At 33.2% G+C, this 20,155-nt stretch overlaps 2 protein-coding genes across 2 annotated transcripts in view; one reads left to right on the forward strand and one right to left on the reverse strand.

Annotated features, from left to right (window-relative positions):
* The window catches only part of LOC149910699 (endonuclease/exonuclease/phosphatase family domain-containing protein 1-like), a 38,237-nt gene that overhangs the window by 16,072 nt on the left and 2,010 nt on the right, over window positions 1–20,155 (reverse strand). The window contains exons 3-4 of the mRNA XM_090116147.1: window positions 19,983–20,132; window positions 13,880–14,040 (exon numbers count right to left, since the gene is read on the reverse strand). Of these exons, the coding sequence (XP_089972273.1) occupies window positions 13,880–14,040; window positions 19,983–20,132 (311 nt within the window). The remainder of the gene's footprint in view (window positions 1–13,879; window positions 14,041–19,982; window positions 20,133–20,155) is intronic.
* Window positions 599–5,678, forward strand: LOC149910700 (uncharacterized). The gene has a single exon (XM_090116096.1). It carries the CDS (start codon window positions 1,113–1,115, stop codon window positions 2,628–2,630), a length of 1,518 nt encoding a protein of 505 aa, XP_089972222.1. The 5' UTR covers window positions 599–1,112; the 3' UTR covers window positions 2,631–5,678.

Here is a 20,155-nt window from a genome sequence, read left to right on the forward strand (position 1 = left end):
CTTGACAAATAATAAACAATAAAGCAGTATTATAAACATTCTAGATCCTCTAAAATCCTCTATTAGAAAAAAAACTCTCATAAATTCCGTTAAGAATCAATCTACTAGAAACCCTCCCTAAATACATCTACACCTATACAGATGCCAATTCCAGACTCAACATAACTAAGTCACATGTCCCTTAATTCATAATTCCCCCCCTCCCAAAGCTAATTACAACCAACCCCGGTGTAGTAGCGCTTAAATAATTGCCATTTGTCATCGACCCGTCGCTCGCCTAATGTCACGCGAGTCCCTTGGCCTTTCATAATTAATATTGTAGTGTGCGACCATTGAAGTGTCAATATTTTAAGATATTATAGGTATTTTCAATAAGCTAGCACATATTTTTAGCGGGCTGTGGTAGTAATTTCATCTTAGTGACTGAATAAAATATATTTTTGACAAATGTCACTAAGACGAGATGGCCAAGACCGCCAAAATATACCCGTGCTTATTGCAAAAACTCTATATTACCTGTGGTAGTAGACTTTACCAAATTTCTGAGATGACAGATGTCAACAGCTGAGTGAACATCAGCTCTTAATTTTAAATTCAATAAAATATAATAAATTCAATAATTAGTGGTAAAAACAGTAATATTTAGTATTAGTTAACTATATTATCAACGTATGTGTATTAATTAATGTGAAGTACGCATTTATGTGACTGAAGCAACGTTTTGTATAACGTGGATGTCAACGAGCCAACGGAAATTCAAATTCGAATTTCTTCGATAAACCAGGGGAGTACTAGTTCTAATATATCTACTATATTTAACACTATACACAACATTCGCATTCATTCTAACTAATAACACTGCTCATATTTTATGAGTAACGTCACAATAAATACATGAGCGCATAGTTATCGTCTCACTTTGCTTGACAAGTTGGAAGCAATTTAGAGGACAAAAACTAATAGCTCCAGACAAAATATACTTCATTTCTACTAAAAAACTACTTTTTATCTATTCACTATCTATCTAACACAAGTAAATTTTATTAAAATTGCATCATAAATACAATTTTTTTAACATCTATTTCACCTGTTTCAGCAACTAAAATTACAACATGCTGACCCGCAAGGCAGTGGCCAAAGATATGGAAAACAAACTAAAGGCCACACTACAGGACTTAAAGGCTTCACAATCCCTGTGTGAACAACTCTTGCTGGAGAGAGAGGAACATGAACTTGAAATCCAGAAAATAATAAAAAAGAACACAAGTTTGAAGGCCGAGCTAGCTGAACTCCACACTCAATATATGGACAGCCAAAACAAGTGCACAGCCCTCCAAGACATTGTTGACAGCTTCCAACAGTGTTCCAATGACCACGAGAAGGCTCTCAGTCGTATCGTTGAACTGGAATGCAGTTTAATGGAGGTTCAAGAGGATAACTCCAAGCGGCTATGCAATTCATCCAACAGTCTCTATGGTGAACTGGTTGAATGTGGACAGTTAAGTGGCTTTGAAAACAATAAAAAAATCAAGTTAAATTCACATAACAAATTAAAAAAATATCTCAAATTAAGTAGGTTTATTAGGCACACAAAATCAGTAATTAAAAATAGATTTTCATTAAGAAATGTAGCACAATTGCAAACTAAAAATAAAAGCCTTGTGAAAGAGTTAGATAGATATCATAGGGACTTAGAACATTATAAAATGATATATGAAGTGGAAACTACTGAACTAAAGGAGAAAATAGACTCATTAAATGATATATTACATGACCTCAACCAAAAATATTCTGCTGCCCAGTTACAAATCAATGAGCACATAAAAGAGGCAGATTACCTTATAAAGTTAAGCAATGAAAATATGGATCGTTTCGAGTCTCTAACCAATAACTATGTATGTAAGTGTTCCATAAGTGACAAGGAGCAACCGTCGCCCCATAAGCCCATTGACTGCACTGACATGCATAGTATTCCATCCACGGCAACAATTTCATCTAGTAAAACAAAACATCTTTCCATGCAGGAAATTATTGTGTTGTCGGATAACATTGGTCAGGGATTTGGCGCTTTGCTTAACAACTTAGGGCATAAAGTAACTAATTTTTGTACTCCTAATAGTTCATTTACATATATCATGAATTCATTAGATAATTTTAGTTTTAATGAAAATGGCATTGTTGTTATATTATATGGAGATAGTCTTAATCTAAAAAAACATGACATTGATATAGGATTTCAAAAAATGTTGAAAATTAGTAGTGAGACAAAATGCAAATTTATGTTGTGTACATTACCATATTTGCCTGGTTTGACACAAAATCAATATAGATTTATCTATAACATTAACTTAAAATTATATAATTTAACAAATCATCATAGTGATGCATTTATATATTTTGACATAAATTCATGTACAAAATCTTTTTGCTTGACAAGGAATACAGTGTATCTGCCATTTAGATATAAGAGAGAACTTGCTATGTTAATAGCATATAAAATTATTAACCAGTCTGGTACATGTTTGGTATCAGACCATCGATCTACTATAATTTTATGTAGTAGTAATTATATACATCAACCTAGGTTAAGTGTTGACGGACAAACTAGCCCTAAGCTAGATTTAAACTAGTATGTAAGACAACAGCTAAGCAGCCTTTTTCCATTGTACATCAAAATATTCAAGGCTTGGCTAGCAAATTATTAGAAATAGAATTATTTTTAAATCATAATAGTATAAAAATATTTTGTGTAACAGAACATTGGCTTAAACAATGTCAGTTGTTATTAAATATTGATAATTATAAATTAAAAAGTATATACTATAGGGCACATGCTATTCATGGAGGTTCTCTTATTTTTGTACACAATAGTGTTAAATGCAAAGAACGAACTGACATTGTAAGTCTTTCTGTAGAACGCACCATTGAACTGTCCTGTGTTGAGCTTGAGCGTTATATTATTGTTTGCGTATACAGACCTCCTTCCAGTGACTATAATATGTTTGAGACAGTCATGGAAGAAACATTAAAGCGTTTAGGCAGGAGTAAAAAGAAGGTAATAGTATGTGGTGATTTTAATATTGATTTACTTTCACACACACAGACGGCAACACGAATAGTTAATTTGTTTCAGTCATTTAATCTGTATAAAGTTTTTGATGAACCCACACGAATTACACCTACTTCTGCAACTTGTATTGATAATATATACTGTGATTGCAACTGTCTAGAAAAAAATATCCTCAATATACTGACTTCAGATCACTGTGGCCAGAAAGTAGTTTTGGAATGGGATTGCATACCTAAGTTTAAAAGAATTAATGTTAGGCCTATAACTAAAAAAGGCATTGATAAATTTAGAGATAATATTAATAATAAACTGCCTAACCTGAATGATCAATCCTTTTATAATAATCCTTGTGAAATGTTTACAAATCTTTTTAATTTAGTTCATAATGAGTTTAAAAAAATATTTAAAGTTAAATCTTTAAGTATCACCAAGGATTTACCATTTAGTCAATGGGCAACACCTAGTATACACAGATGCAGGAACATTCTATATGAGTTATATGGCATGAAGCAATATAACAAAGACTTGTCATTCCATAATTATGTTAGAAATTATTCAAAAACTTTTAAAAAAGTTTGTTTCACTGCCAAGTGTCTATATGTCAGAGATAAAATACGCAACTCTGATAACAAAGTTAAAACTGTTTGGACAATTATTAATGGTGAAATGGGCAAAAGCCGGACAAATAGTACCATAAAACTTGTAAATGCTGGCAGGGTAATTGACAAAAGTGCTGATGTTGCGCTTGCTTTTGAAGATTTCTTTAGTAGTGTCCCTGTTAGTATTACTAAAAAATTAAATTCATCATCAGTGCTTGCGGAGTCCTATTTGAGGGACCATGTTGCGGAGTGTAATGTATTATTTGAATTGCGACATGTGACTGCAGATGAAATTGTTAAAACTTTTAAAACATTAAACTTAAAAAAAACATGTGATCTCTGGGGAATGTCTGTGAATTTAGTAAATAATATTATAGAAAACATTGCCAACCATTTAGCGTTTATATTTAATCAATGTTGTGACTGTGGTATATTCCCTGATTTATTAAAGTTTAGTAAAGTTATTCCTTTATTCAAAAGCGGTGACCAAGAAGACTGTAATAACTATAGGCCTATTTCTATTTTACCAACTTTGAGCAAAGTCTTCGAGAAATTGATTTTAAACCAATTATGTAGTCATTTTGTTTCAAATGGTTTACTGCACGCCAAACAGTTTGGTTTTACAAGGGGGCGCTCTACCACTGATGCTGGAATAGCTCTTTTGTCACATATATATAAAGCATGGGAAAATTCAAAGAATGCTTTGGGGATATTCTGCGACCTTTCTAAGGCTTTCGACTGTGTAGAACATTCCACTCTATTACGGAAACTAAATTTTTATGGTATCAAAGGTTTATCTCAGGACCTCATAGCTTCATATCTTCAGAACAGGGTACAGACCGTTGTTGTTAATGGAGAGAAATCTTGCGGTGCGCCGATTAACATTGGTGTTCCGCAGGGATCTATCTTAGGACCGTTTTTGTTCTTAGTGTATATTAATGACCTACCTTATTATTTGCAGGATATGTGTGAAATAGTACTGTTTGCAGATGATACCTCATTAATATTTAATGTGGATAGATATGACACAAATGTTGACGAAGTAAACTCTGCTCTTTTACGCATATCTAATTGGTTTAATGCTAATAATTTATTATTGAATGCAAAAAAAACAAATTGTGTAGAGTTTATCCTTCCAAATGTAAAAAAGGTCAAAAGGGATATCATTTTAAACGGGGAGGTATTATACCCTGTCGAGTCTACTGTTTTTCTTGGTTTGACACTAGATGAGAAGCTACAATGGGGGACCCATGTTGCCACCACCGCTGCTAAGCTCAGCTCAGCTGCATATGCAGTTCGAAGAATAAGGCATCTCACTGATGAAGATACGGCTAGATTGGTTTATTTTAGTTACTTTCATAGCATTATGTCCTATGGAATTCTACTATGGGGCAGGGCTGCAGATATAGAAACTATATTTATATTACAGAAAAGAGCCATACGCTCTATATATAATTTACGTGCTCGGGACTCACTAAGAGATCTCTTTAAGAATATTGGTATCCTCACTGTACCATCACAGTATATATTTAATAATGTTTTACATGTACACAAAAACGCGGACTTACACACAAAAGTAGGAGATAGACACTGTTATGGCACAAGGAATAGAAATAAAATTGAAATGCCATTTTATAGGTTAGCTAAAGTTAAAAATTCATTTATGGGCCAAGGTATACGTTTTTACAATAGAATTCCTCATAGTATTAAAGAGTTTAGTAGTGTTAAATTTAAAACTTATTTAAAAAATGTATTAGTTCAGAGAGCCTACTACAGCATTAAGGAATATATGGAAGATGAAAATCCATGGAGGGTTGTCGCGTAAGAATAACAGGACAGTTCTTTGGCATATTATGATAATATATAATATTATGTAGTTAGATGTAAGTAACATGTAATGTAAAATTATATTGTATATGGACATGACTTTAAAAGAGCAACTATGGAGTTTCTTGCCGGTTCTTCTCCATAGATACTGCTTTCCGAATCGGTGGTAAATTTAAAGAATGTAATGACGATTCAAAAGTGCTTCTGGAAGAAGTCTAATTGAATAAATAAATGTTTGAGTTTTTTTTTTTTTTTTTTCTTGCTTCATCAAATGTTTAAACGTGAAAAGCTTACGAACATACAACCGTACTGTTACCTACTTATATATTTACATAACCACAACATATTGTATATAAGATTCAAACAATAACAAACCAAGTAAATAATATACTATAAGCTTGTAAGGCCACCATGTTAATTTCAAGAAGAGACATTATAAAGATATAAGCGCATTATCCTTGAAATAATCTTATTAGGATTATGATTGAAAATAAATTACATAAAAAAATGTTTCAAAATTACAACGATTATATTATTTTTTTATTTTCAAAATATATAGGAATGCGGATAGCGGTACGACTTAACACTGATTTTCAGTGACCACCTTACGACATCCACATTGTCAGCTGCTTAACTGGATAATAAATAAAAATAAAATAATAAATAAATATAATTATAAAAGCGTTTTAATATCACAAGACAGCATTTTTTTACTCAAATACTTAAACCCCTTTTGATGTATTGCTTGACACTAGAATCGCTATAGCACTGGCGGAGGTTCGTATTCGTTTTTGATTTCGTATTTTCTTTGACAAGGGCGATGGATGATTGTCATACTCCATCTGCCTTTTATTTTGTAATCCAAGATAATTTATAATATTATTGCTCATAGGTAAGTAGATAATTACCGAATACAGAATGCTAACTATAAATAAACGAGTCGCAATGCGGTGCGTGTGTTGCAGTTGCTGTGATTCTGTTATGTCACATCTTACGTGTTAACGTTCTCGCCTTGTTACTCTTATTGGTTTTATAAGGAATAGGAAAGGGATGGAATGAGGTCGAATTGTTTAGAATTCGAAAAATGTTAGTTGGAAAGTTAGTGCTTATAATGAGGCGGGAAAATTTGATCGATGTTGATGTTATAAAGATGCTGGAAACTGGGCCTTTCAAGGATCAAAGTTCAAGAAATTATATAGCAAGGAGCATAAATTATTATGTAAATCTTATATATAAAAATGAATCGCAAAATGTGTTGGTAAGCGCATAACTCGAGAACGGCTGAACCGATTTCGATAATTCTTTTTTTATTATATTCCTTGAAGTATGAGGATGGTTCTTATGTAGAGAAAACGTCAACATGTACCACGGGCGAAGCCGGGGCGGACCGCTAGTACTTAATAAATATACATTTGAAAATGATTGTTGAGATCTTATGATAAGATAAGCATAAAAATGTGTAGGTATCTTAAAAAATTACGATAAATATTGGTATATTTGGATATCACTAGACAATCTACTCTAGAAGTTCAAAATATTAATCGATAAAAATTGAAAATCACTAACTATAACGTCTTAAAATATTCGCATTAATAATAATCCATATTTTTCTTAAGTCTTCATTCATTAGAATCGCATTAAGAATCACGTAAACGCAGCAAATTGTGACAATAACGTTCGTCCGTCATTCTATGCCCTTGGCCAGGGACGTTGCAAATCTCGACACTAATAAACTGTCAATGGGAAAATTGAGGCAATTATGCAAATAAACCATTTGAACAATTCAACGTCTGCTTCAAAATCTGCTTCAATTTCCATCAATGATTTCTGTTCGAGATGATTTATTAGACACAATTGGGTATTGAGACGGCCACGCTGTCAAATTAATCGCCTCAATGAAAATTTAATGAACTATGCTTGGAATGAAGACGTCAATTTATTGTTATGTCTATCAGAATTATTTCTGTATCTCATTAAATAATTGACGAAAGGTTTCGCTTCTTAATGCTAGATTACGTATAATTTCTGACCTTTTACAATGTTAAAGTATATTTATTGACATAAATCCAATTATTTAAGAGCAAGTTATAAAACTGTTACGACGAACCCTTCATTATATGCATTTATAGGTCCAATTTAAAGCCACTCAAATGTCATTATTCGAAGAGACATTTTTAAAACAACCAATTGAAAACCACTCATATGTCATAATTCGACAAGGTATTCCTAAAACAATCCTACAGCCAGTTAATCAAACAATAGCAGATCTTAACCATACAGTAACATCACAGGTAACATGGTACGCGTGGAAAAAAATTTGCCAATAATATTTTGATAGAAGCAATTAAACTATACCTGAGGACATCGAACATTCGTGAGAAATATTCAAGTACTATAACACAGCTGTAAAACTAATAATATTATTTATAGTTTCATGACATTACGGTCACGAAATTCAAATACACTTCGTCATAACCAGGAATACAAACGCGATTTATTTGAATGTATTATTAAAATGTGTGTTTTGTTCTCATTAACACTAATGTTTGTATCGCTTATTTGTCCGAGAATTGAATGAACAAGCTAAGATAATTAGAGGTATTTTTTAATCTGTGCAATGCATTGTTTCCATGGTTACGCCAAAAAGCGGTAACAACACAAATTAGTATTCAAAGCTTCAGAAAATATATCGCTGATTGGTCGTAAAGTTGGTCCTTGGTTGTCCAACGTTGTAATTAAGAAGTTTATTACAAGTTACAACCTTGGAGGTTTTTTTTGGTTTATTAATGGCATTAGCATATGAATTTGGAATGTCGATACTTTTTTTGTTTCAGAGAATAAACGTTGAACAACTAACTTGAAAGAGAGAAAGAAATAGCTAACTAATCTTTATAATAGTCATGCCAAATTCTGCCATAAATATATGACCATTAACTTATTTATCCTGCGCAAATACATGTTTGAAAACTGGTCAGTGCGACCCTAATATAGCTCTAGTAGCCTCGCATATTCCGATTACATTGAAACAATCTTACGACTAATGCAAATGTGCATTCGTGAAAATTCTCCAAAGCGATTACGAAGCGGCGTTACGAATAATTACAAGTATGTATAATGTACCTACATAAGTGCACGTAACAATAGTTTTCCGCATCGCATCCTAGCCGTTTACAGTTTCGGTTTAATTTATTTATCTCATAAAAACATGAACAATACATAGATAATATGAGAAATAAAAAAAATTGAAATTAGTATAAGAAATGCACCAGCTTTCGATATCAATTAATTAGGTTTACAAAGGGTTTATAATTTATTTTTAAAAATATCATTTAAGTGAAACTTTAGGCGCTTTGAAAGTTCAAGGTCGCGTCATGTCTATACCGTCACGTCATGGAGTAAGGTGACAATTTTGGTATCTTTGAATCTAGCCAAAGAAGTCACTTCTGACACGTGTACTCGGCACACACGCTCTTTTTTGATGATACCTATATTTTTAATTGCTTAAGGGCTGATTTTTTAATCCTTGGTTAAAACTTATTCGTCGAATCCATACTATAATATTATAAATGCGAAAGTAACTCTGTCTGCCTGTCTGTTACTCAATCACGCCTTAACTACTAAACCAATTTTCATGTTTGGTATAGAGATATTTTGATATCCGAGAAAGGACATAGGCTACTTTTTATCCCGGGAAATAGGATAGGTTTTATCCCGGAAATCCCACAGGAACGGTAACTATGCGGGTTTTTCTTTGACTGCGCGGGCGAAGCTGCGGGTGGAAAGCTAGTAATGTATAAAACTACCATTTTAAAAACGTATTCTAATTGTCCGTATTTGACAGTTTACGTGACATTTTAATATTATCGTGTAATACTTTATTGGACGGATAAGTTTTATCGAAGCATTGAAAAATCGGCCCTTAGGCAAGCTTTTAGTAGTTTATTGAACCAATTTAGAGGCAACGGACTATTTAGCCTTCCGTAAACTGTATTAGTTTCAAAGTAAACGTAGGGTTGCCAGTCCTGAAGGCTACAGCCTACAACGGTAATGACGCGGACGGCCTGTGTTGATTTGGTTGTCATAATATAAGTGTGGTGCGTAGTACTATTTAGGTGGAGATGCGTAGTTAATTATCTTGTTTTAAATTTTAATATGTAAGAAATTCAATGCGAAAAATATTTATCTAATAAATAATGTAAGAAAAGAAATATTGATACAGTTATGACTTATGTGTACCTATTTCTCAAGCACATGTAGTTGAGATATCAATTATTATCATTCAATAATCTGAAGAGAATTTTGTGAAATGTAATTCTTGAGTGTAATATGTACATATTACAAATAATCATAAATATTAACTATAGAAGTAAATATCCCAGAAAATAAATCAATCTATAAAAATTTTAGGGCTTTTCTTCAAAATCCTTGATTTATTCGCCTTTCAATTTGCTCAGAAACCTACCTAGTGAGTTTTATAAGGAGTTCTGAGCGTTGACAACCCTACAAGCAATAACCAATTACCTACAATGTATACAAAATAGATTATACGCAGAATCTCATGTGGATTAGTCATGAGCAAAACTTGAAAAATATCACTTTTATAAAGATAATTCTATATCCTTATAATAGATTTTACTAATATATGAAATCACAGAAAACGAAAGCAAGCTTGTCTGTCTGTCTGTGTCACATTTCAACATCCGGAAAGATATCTATCTAACATAATACTTATACATGGATAAATCTTTATCTTTTTTGTTATACGATAGCCTAAGACCTATGCCAAATGTAGAGCTCAGAATATAAAACGTGAATGAATTAGTATTTTTGTTTCACTCATCATCATGACATCATTTTACTTTCAGCTTCCTACTCATATTATAAACGCGAAAGTTGATAAAAATGTTTGGACTATGGTCTATGGATGTATATTTGTAAGTCTTGCAAGGGAAAACCACTGAACGGATTTTGATGATACTTGGTATTATTGTAGCTTATGTACCAGAATAACACATAAGCTATAGAAATCGGTTTTCATCCGCGGACAAAACCGCGTGACACAGCTAGTAGTTCATGTGTTGAATTATAGTCAAGTCTATTTATCACATAGGTACTTACTTACTTGTCATTATGTTATAAAACAGTAGTACCTATTGGTAAAAACATTAACTAACTACCAGAAATAAATATTACGTTATCCAATTTACCTGTATGTACCTAATACCTATTATAAGAAATCGGCATAGTGACGAATACCAGTATAGTTTATGTTTATTTGGAATAGAGGTTCGCGAAACCATACATACGGCAGACTCACAAATTCACAATTCTTAGAATATCAATTTATTTATTCTTACCTATACGTATGTTAAATAAACAAATGTTATCTTGAAAGAAGTTTTTGGTTGATGATTTTGTTTTGGGAATGAAGTGGGTGCCTTTTGTAAATTGAAATGTTAAAAGTCAATAACTTGTAATGTTTTATAAGATTTCTACATAATTAAACTCCCACCACCACCTTTTGAATAAAACTAACTAATTAGGGTCTGAATAATAAAACTCGTGCGTTGTCTCGAAAAATGAAATCAATTTACAGTTGTTCAAACATGATTTATAAAGTATTTTCCTTCGTTATAATAAAAAGAAAACATAAAATACTTTCACGATTAAATGTCACGATCAAATAAAAATTAATGTGTGTAATTACACATTAATTTTTATTTATCCTGAGGCAACCCTAACGTTTCGAACACTCTACGGAGAGCATGCAGACTAACCTAAGAACCAAACACTTGCTTAAATATTAGCTATCGATTTAAAATGATAATCTATACTAATATTATAAAGAGGAAAGGTTTGTATGTATGTATGGTTTTCACGCATAAACTACTGGACCGATTTTGATGAAATTTGGCACAGATAATCTTTGATAAGGACCGCTAGTTACTAATATATCGATTTAAACATATAAGTACCTAGACTGGACAGAGTTACACGCATGTATAATCATGATATTTATATCAGTCTGTGGTCTTTGGAGTAAAGGGGAAACCACAATATGAAATGTGGTTACGTTCACTTATAGGTACCTGCCATACTAATAATGGCTACGGTTTTGCGCGTATTTGTATTGGAGTTAAAGCACCGGTGTTAATTTGGTCTCAAAATACAACTTAAATGATTGAAATACTAAATGCTACTTTACATATTCCACAAGAACCAAGCTGTGACTCCCAAGATATTATTTTTTCGCTATTTATAACAAGTAGTATTTTTGAGTAATTTTCAATTGGCCACGAAAAAGAGCTGCTTGGTCGCCTATGTTACGACCACCAAACACACAGTCATACGATGTAGGTACAGCATTGGCATGCTACTGTTTGACACTGATCTTCTCTGGGGATATGGAGCCCTCCCCAGAACAAACTGATATACAAATTTTCATGCAGGTAAAGCTGCGGTCTGCAACTAGTGCATAGATAAAATCATATTGCCTTTCGTCAAGGACATTTTGCAATTGATACGGCGATTAAAACATCGCGAATGACCGTAATGAAATGACATGCGAATTGTGAACACAAAGCCGTAATTATCTCAATTATGTACTCAGATTAAGGAAAATCTACGAAGACGCTTTGAAATGAAAATTATTATGTTTTTACGATTTCACGGTTTTTCCGATTCGCTCCTATTGGTCTTAAGGTGAGTATCGACTTCGCGCTCCAAGAGGTCGAACATTGGCGCGCGCTCCAGCCGCGTGAAATGGATACCAGTTTGGAACGCGCGCCAAAATGTTCGTTGGAGCGGTCGAACGCGGAGCGGTCCGTTCCATCGGGTGTCGGTTTTTTACCGCGCATCAAACGTGGCGCGCGCGCCAATGGAGACGGGTTTGTCGTATTTTTTGTGTTTGTTGCGCTCCGAGTAATAATTATGGATATAATATATAAATAAACAAAGTTGCCGTAAATTAATTCAGCTATATGGTACGAAAGAAGTTTTGTGGAACAGTAAAATTTCTTCGCATCATAACAAATCGCTTAGAGATCTTCTCTAAGCGATTTATTGGTTGGAGAGAAATCAGTAGTGAAATGGGAGTCCCTGTGCCGGAGTTAAAGAAAAAAATGCTGCTGCTGCTCGTACACGACTAGCTTCCATGATGAACGGTCAAACACTGGAACAGTTGACACGCGCGCCAGGCGCGCTTAGTTGATACACTTCAATTATTTGGAACGCGCTCCGCGGAACGCACTCTCGGCGCGGTCATTCATGGCGCGCGCGCCAGGAGCGCGAAGTCGATACCCAGCTTTAGGGTGGTGATATTAGGTAGCCTAGCCAGCGAGCCTATAGCCTTCCTCGATAAGTAGACTATCTTACAGTGAAATAAATTTTCAAATTTTCAAATTTTCTAACATTCCGATAGTAGGTACATATGAATAAATAGTGTTACTCAATACCCACGTATTAAAGTATAAATTGTACACGTGTATTTACATTGAAATAAATTGGAAAATCGATTGATTCTCGAATGAAATTATTTATTCATAGATTAGTTCCGGTCGTAATTAATATTTTTTTACATTCTATACATACCTACGTATCAAACATACGTACAATACATATATATAATGTACATACATATATAATACTAGCTTTCCACCCGCAGCTTCGCCCGCGCAGTCAAAGAAAAACCCGCATAGTTCCCGTTCCCGTGGGATTTCCGGGATAAAACCTATCCTATTTCCCGGGATAAAAAGTAGCCTATGTCCTTTCTCGGGTATCAAAATATCTCTATACCAAATTTCATGCAAATTGGTTCAGTAGTTAAGGCGTGATTGAGTAACAGACAGACAGACAGAGTTACTTTCGCATTTATAATATTAGTATGGATACCTATACATATATATAAAAACGAAACAAATTTTTGTTTTTTGTCCGCTTACATATTATACGCATCATACAAAAATTTGCGAGGAAATACAGATTTTTTAACTTCTCAATTGTTAAAGTTTAAACTTAAATTATAGGCCAAATCTGTATCTATAATACCATGTTTTATAATTACGTTTAGCTTTAATGAACAATAAAAAAAGTATTGTTTTTCACAATAAAATTAAGAAATAAACGTAAAAAGAAATCGTCCACCAATTTTTTTATAGAGCAGGGTACTCGTGCGCACCCACGACCTTCGAATAACATCATCAACAAGTCTTGATCGAAAAAAAAAACACAAAAAAAACGTTATATGTATCTACTTTCAGTACTTCTTTTATAAAGTAATATACTTGATAAAAATACTAACCTCTTGACTACAGCTGACCAGGGGATCGCTGCTCCTATACTTGCTAAAAATACCAAAAAAAAAACTCACAAAATGTCCACCAACCTTGACTACAGCTGACCAACCGTTCGCTGCTCGCATCGGCTAGCAGGCCCATTAGCCTCTTCACTTCACTAGCTTCCACGACCAGGTGCAGCTGGTCTATCGCCACGTCCTCTATCGTGATCGCCTTGTTGCAGTTCTCGTAGATGAAGCCGAGCGAATGGCTGTAAAGACACGCCGGTTAGATGCGTAATAAACGTACTAGCTATAGCGCTATAACATTTTATGTCTCGGTCGGGACAGTATATTCGACAGCGGACCTAAGTTGAGTGTATGATAGAATATTATAGCCTTCAACAGCGCAACGATCCAAAGAGGATCTTGGCCGAACATCAAGTTTCCAGGTTTTGCGCCTTAGCGCCCCGGTGTTGAAGTCTTCTACTTGAAGAATATCCAGATCTTTTTGGACAGATAGAATATTATACATGTGAAAATTTTGATTGATGTGTTTCTTTTTGTGTGGTGCCGACTGCCGATTTATCACCACCAGTAAAATAACTAATGAAAGAGCATCAAAGAAAATTCTTTGTTGGGCACAGACTAGTATTTTTAATATAGCAGACTAATATGGGACTAATATGGACTATACTTTTAGCAAGAGTTGGCAATATAAGTTTAAAGAGAAAAGGCTTGAGCGTTAACTTATAATTAATGTAGGTTCATTCTTAGTTAAAAGTTCGAGAAGCCGTTCGGGAGGTGGAGGTAGGATGTCATATTGAATAGACGCTTGCTCTTAAATTACTGCTACCAATTTCAGTAATGTTTATTTCTTATTTTACTACGACTTACTCTACAATAATTACATAACGGTAATAAAACGGATTCTATACAAATGGCATCACAGACTATTTCTGTGGCTATCCATTAAAATAATTACTAGCGTATAAAAAAATAAGCAAAAACCCTGTCAAGTGGTCTTGAGCATCATACCGTTATAAATACTGTATCAAATGAATGAAGTGAACCATGAAAATACCTTAAGGAAATTAAAAAAGCTATTGATTGTTGATTTTAAATTATATTTTGATGATGTTCATGTACGCGTTTAAAGTACGATAAGAAATAATATCCAATTATTTGTTAACAAAGACTTATTAAACCTTTTCAACGCGTCCGAAATGGACGAAATTTTAATGCAACCAACCGGAAGGCACCAGCTTTAAAAAAAAATAACCATCAAAATCGGTTCATGCACCAGCATTCAAAAGAAAAACCATCAAAATAGGTTCATCCAGGCAAAAGTTCAGAGGTAAGATACCAAAAAAACAGTCGAATTGAGGACCTGCTTTTATGAAGTCGGTTGGAAAAAAAACTAGTATAAAATGTCGAAAAGTAAAAATGACAAGCGGACGGAAGCTGTTAGTCACAGAATTTAATTATCATCACGTTTTTGAAAGTGTTTTAAAATATTATCTACAAATGTCAGATGTAATAAAAATGGTGTAAAAACCGTAGTCTGTAATAAAATACAAAATCTGCGTGCTTGGAAATTGCTGTCACATCAACAATTTTAGAGAGGAGGAGAAACTAAAAAAAACATTTATATCAATTTGAAAGTAAATTTATTCGTTGCGTATTTGCTTCTATACAACCTTAGTAGGTATAAAACTATAAAAAACTAGTCATTGTATTTTGATGAAATCTAATCAATAAACGTATCATGAAAAAACACACGCCAAACCTTACCTTATACCTTACCAACTCATAAAATTATAGAACAATCTAAATTATTCATGATTTATTACCTAAGCTCTTTACAGCAAAGAAATATATTTAAGCCCTTTAATTCTTTCGCTAAGTTATTAACCTTTCTGTGCCTTTATAATTAAATGTCATAAAAACGAAAAAACGAATACAAGAACAAAACGCAAACTTTAAACAAATCAAATCAGACATTTGATTTGCCCCCACATAGCATATCACTACACCACGAAAGATCGCAAACCTTGGCCAAGACCGTGAGATAACGGTCCAGTTACTAAGCAATGATTAGAATAAACATAAAAAATAAACTATATTATATGCAAAAAACATTGACACGGATTTCGTACGTTGAACGTGAATATTAGATAGTGCAAACACGAATTAAAGGCGACACTTAAAAAACTATAGGAAAATTTTGAGTTCATTTTAAAAGAAAATTTTATCGGGACATTATATTATATTAGCAAAACTGTGCAAAATGTTAAAACTCATATATATATCTATACAAAAAGAGCAATAATATGAAATTGAATATTTTATTTTTAAAGTACGTATTAAACGCATAATATATTTATCTCAATCATTTCATTTTATAATGAATTAATTGTGATTATTATTATTAGAGAGTATGATTTCTTGGAGCGATTCCGAATCGAATTGCTCAATACTTTTTATTTTCATTGGCAAGTGGCACACAATTATCTCTATCAATACAAATATAATAAATCTGTTTGTCATGCTAAGTATTAAATTTCGATAACACAATATGTACAGCTAAGAAAATAATTATTAAAATTTGTGTCCATCTATTCCTACTTATAAACTCCGAACCCACTGAACCGATTTTGACGTGACTTGCACTGGCAGATAGCGGCTTCTATGAGTAACGTAGGTTACTTCTATTCGAAAAGTAATCAGGATAGCCGCAAAATATCACTCCATATTATAAAGTCCTCCGTCTGAACGTCTGTCTGTCTGTTCACGATTAACTACAGCACCGATTTTCATTCTATTTTGTTTCCCCTTTATAGGTTGGCCACTATCGAGGAAGCTTTTAGTACAAAATTTGTTAAATTTTAGACAACGTGGGCGAACAACGTTTAATTTGTGGCTACGAGTGGAAAGTTAATTTTCAGATAAACACGAACGAAGTCGCGGACAAAACTACTACATCAAAAAAGTCACTTTAGTTACACTGGGTTAACAACCCGACCTTGTTGTACCATTAAAACTTTAAGCATAAGCTGTTTCAACCTGTTTCGTGTTTTCATAACGTTCAAAATAAACACCACTAAAATATTCATAAAGAATTAACTACGCTCTGAATTCGTGTTTTCGAGATTTACGCCAGCTCTTTCACTAAAACTATTTATGTACTCTCAGGATTATACAAAACAATAGTTAAATAAATATAAACGACCTTTGCGCATAGATTACACATTTATGTGCAAAGGTCGTTCTATAGAAATGTTTCAAACTATGAGACAATATAATTCGCAATATTAGGTAGGTACCTAAACAATAAACAAATACATAATTTTGGTATAATTTTATTTATAATCTAAGAAATATGTTTTAATCTGAACCAATAACCGATTTTAATGAAATTTTATGTGTAACTATGTTAATTATTATTGTAACAATGCTTTTTTTCGCATAACATCCGATCAAAGATACTGTGTCAAATTGGGTATATCTATCTCTTGACTATTATAACATAGTCAAAAAACTACTTTGCTAGCAGAGGCGGCTCGTGACAAAATTTTATGGGTGTTCACTTGAAATAAAACACTGAAAATACATGGTGTAAAGCAGTACATTTATCAAAAAAATTACCTATAAAGGAAATACCTACATACGTCTTTCTTTTTGGTGTGCAAAAATATCTATAACTTAAAGCGACAAGACATTCGTAAATATCTGTTGTTGCTTTCATCACAACCACACAACCACGGTTTTTTTTACATATTGTTCAGATTTAAACACACGCGCATATTATGTTTTCGTTTTTGTCGTACATTTTTGCGTAAGATCAAGTTCAGGCCGTGGCGGTCCCTTAGCTTTACATTCAAGCCGAATTTGTAACGTTTTATCACACTTTTTAATGAACGCCACATTATAATTATTGTTCATTTTAACACTCACAAGTAATACTGATAAGTACAGGCTATTTCAACACGTATTTTATAATTTTAATTAGAAAATTGCATGAATCGCGCGCGTGCATTGAAGTTGACTCGAGAGTCGAGTGTTTGTTTATATTATAGACGTAGCAACTGGCAACGTCGCAATCGCTGTCCTGCCGGGCGGTAAAAACGAACCGGCAACGTTTGCGGGTGCGGCGCACCGAATTTTGCTACTTTTCCATAGAAAATCTTTTGTTTCACGCGCAGGGCTCTGGCAAAACCCTCTCTTTCACTCCTATTGGATTTCGTATTAGGAAATGTACTAAATCTTTTTTCATTGGAGCGCAATCGTGAGCGCACCGCTTCGCGCGTTACATAATACAGTAGGTATTATACAGGTGTATGGGATGATGGAATGATGGATATATTCATTGATATTAACAGTAGTTTTAAAGATTACGATTGATTTTAAATAGTAATAATTAATGTTAATAATTAAATTAAGGAGTATGATTTTATTATAATTATTTATGGGAGTTCACTGCACCAGCGCTCCTTAGGGCGAGCCGCCTCTGTTTGCTAGTCAATGATACTACCGCAAAAACTACATTTGTGCAGAGGTAAATATTATTGGTTTACGGCATTTTCTTCGATCAAACTAATGCCAATAATTACCAAACAATCCGTGTTTACTAATTTCCAATTAAACACAATTACGATTGTTTCAATTTGGAATGTTGCTATTTTAGGCATTCGAAAAATCATCGATTTTATGGAAGCCATACTGGCTATATGCCTGAATACTTTGTGTGACATTATCTTTGTAATGTTATCAATTATTATTATCATTGATGGATATTTTCTACTGAATTATACTATCTTATATAAGTTTAGTATCTGAATTTGAATATCTCAATTAGACTGCGATTACGATCACATACGTATAAATTATCATCGGTAATAAAGAAGTATGCATTCATTAAAACTTTAAAAAGGGAGTTCATGTGAACATTTTCTAACATCTTCACACAAACTAATTAACTTAAATCTTTAAAAATCCTTTTCTATTCATTCAAATGATAACGAAGAATTATCTCGGGTGTCCTTGCAACACAAATGACAACTCTTGGTCAGTAAAATACACAGAGACATGAGGAAAATAGACATGACATTGCTTTTGTTATTTTATTGTATAGCCCGTTTTTGTATTGATTTAAAGTGCACATGAATATGACTTTACATTGTATATAAGTAGAGTCCAATTTTGATTGATCGTGACATTCTTTAAACAGGTGGTCTATTTGTTGTGAAATCTATTTCTTTTAACTTGTGAATATAATGAGTGCTGTCGCGTGCGCAGCCTTGATTTTAAATAGGTCTTTTACTGTATTTATTACTACTTGAAGAAATAAATGTACTGTGTTTAAATAAGCATTTTAAGAAAGCATAGTGGTTAGGTACATTGCAGAAATTAGCACCAATTTAGAACTAAATACTTATTTACTTAGGATCACAATATATATTACACTAGCTTTCCGTCCGCGGCTTCGCCCGCGTTTTCAAAGAAAAACCAGCATGGTTCCCGTTCCCGTGGGATTTCCGGGATAAAACCTATCCTATGTGTTAATCCAAGTTACCCTCTATATGTGTGCTAAATTTCATTGCAATCTGTTCAGTAGTATTTGCGTGAAAGAGTAACAAACACACACACATCCTCACAAACTTTCGCATTTATAATATTAGTAGGACTTATCTACATATGTGGCTCTATTTTTATATTGTTTACATAGATGTTTAATCATTGAAGCTCTAATAATAAGCTGGCAGTAAAAAGGTAGCTGTGAATTTTCAACTGACTACCCCCATTACACACTGTTATTTCTATTACATTCAACCTATTTTTAAAACAACTCCCCTTATATTGAATTTAATCTTTATTTACAAAATAGGCCCACTTGTAAGTGATAATCATCCTATCATACTAATATAAACGCGAAAGTTTGTAAGTATGCATGTTTGTAACTCTTTCACATAAAAACTACTGGACATATTTGAATGAAACTAGGAATATAAGAACATCAGAATAACACTTGAGCTAGTAGAAATTATAAAATACTTGATTTTGCACGCGGGTTCGTCTGCGGTTGTAAACGCAAGGCACAGCTACTTTTATAATAGTTATATTAATACATTTCATGGCATTTATTTTTTTCGACTTATTTCTTCAAAATATAACTCTCCATAAATTTTTCTACTTTTATATTCTATCTACTTACCATTCAGTATTCTGTGGTATACAAAACTCCCAATTCTGACTATTACATTTCCATTCTCTGACCCTTCTCAACGTTGGTGCATTTAATTCTTCACATAGCACTTTAACAGCTTCTAATTCTTGTATATCCTGTATCGCTATTATGGACAACCTGTTAAAATTAAATATATAAGA

The sequence above is a fragment of the Colias eurytheme genome, chromosome 2, assembly GCF_061535395.1.
Source record: "Colias eurytheme isolate Ceu_HAF_F1 chromosome 2, ilColEury1 Martin Lab GWU primary, whole genome shotgun sequence".
Lineage (NCBI taxonomy): Eukaryota > Metazoa > Arthropoda > Insecta > Lepidoptera > Pieridae > Colias > Colias eurytheme.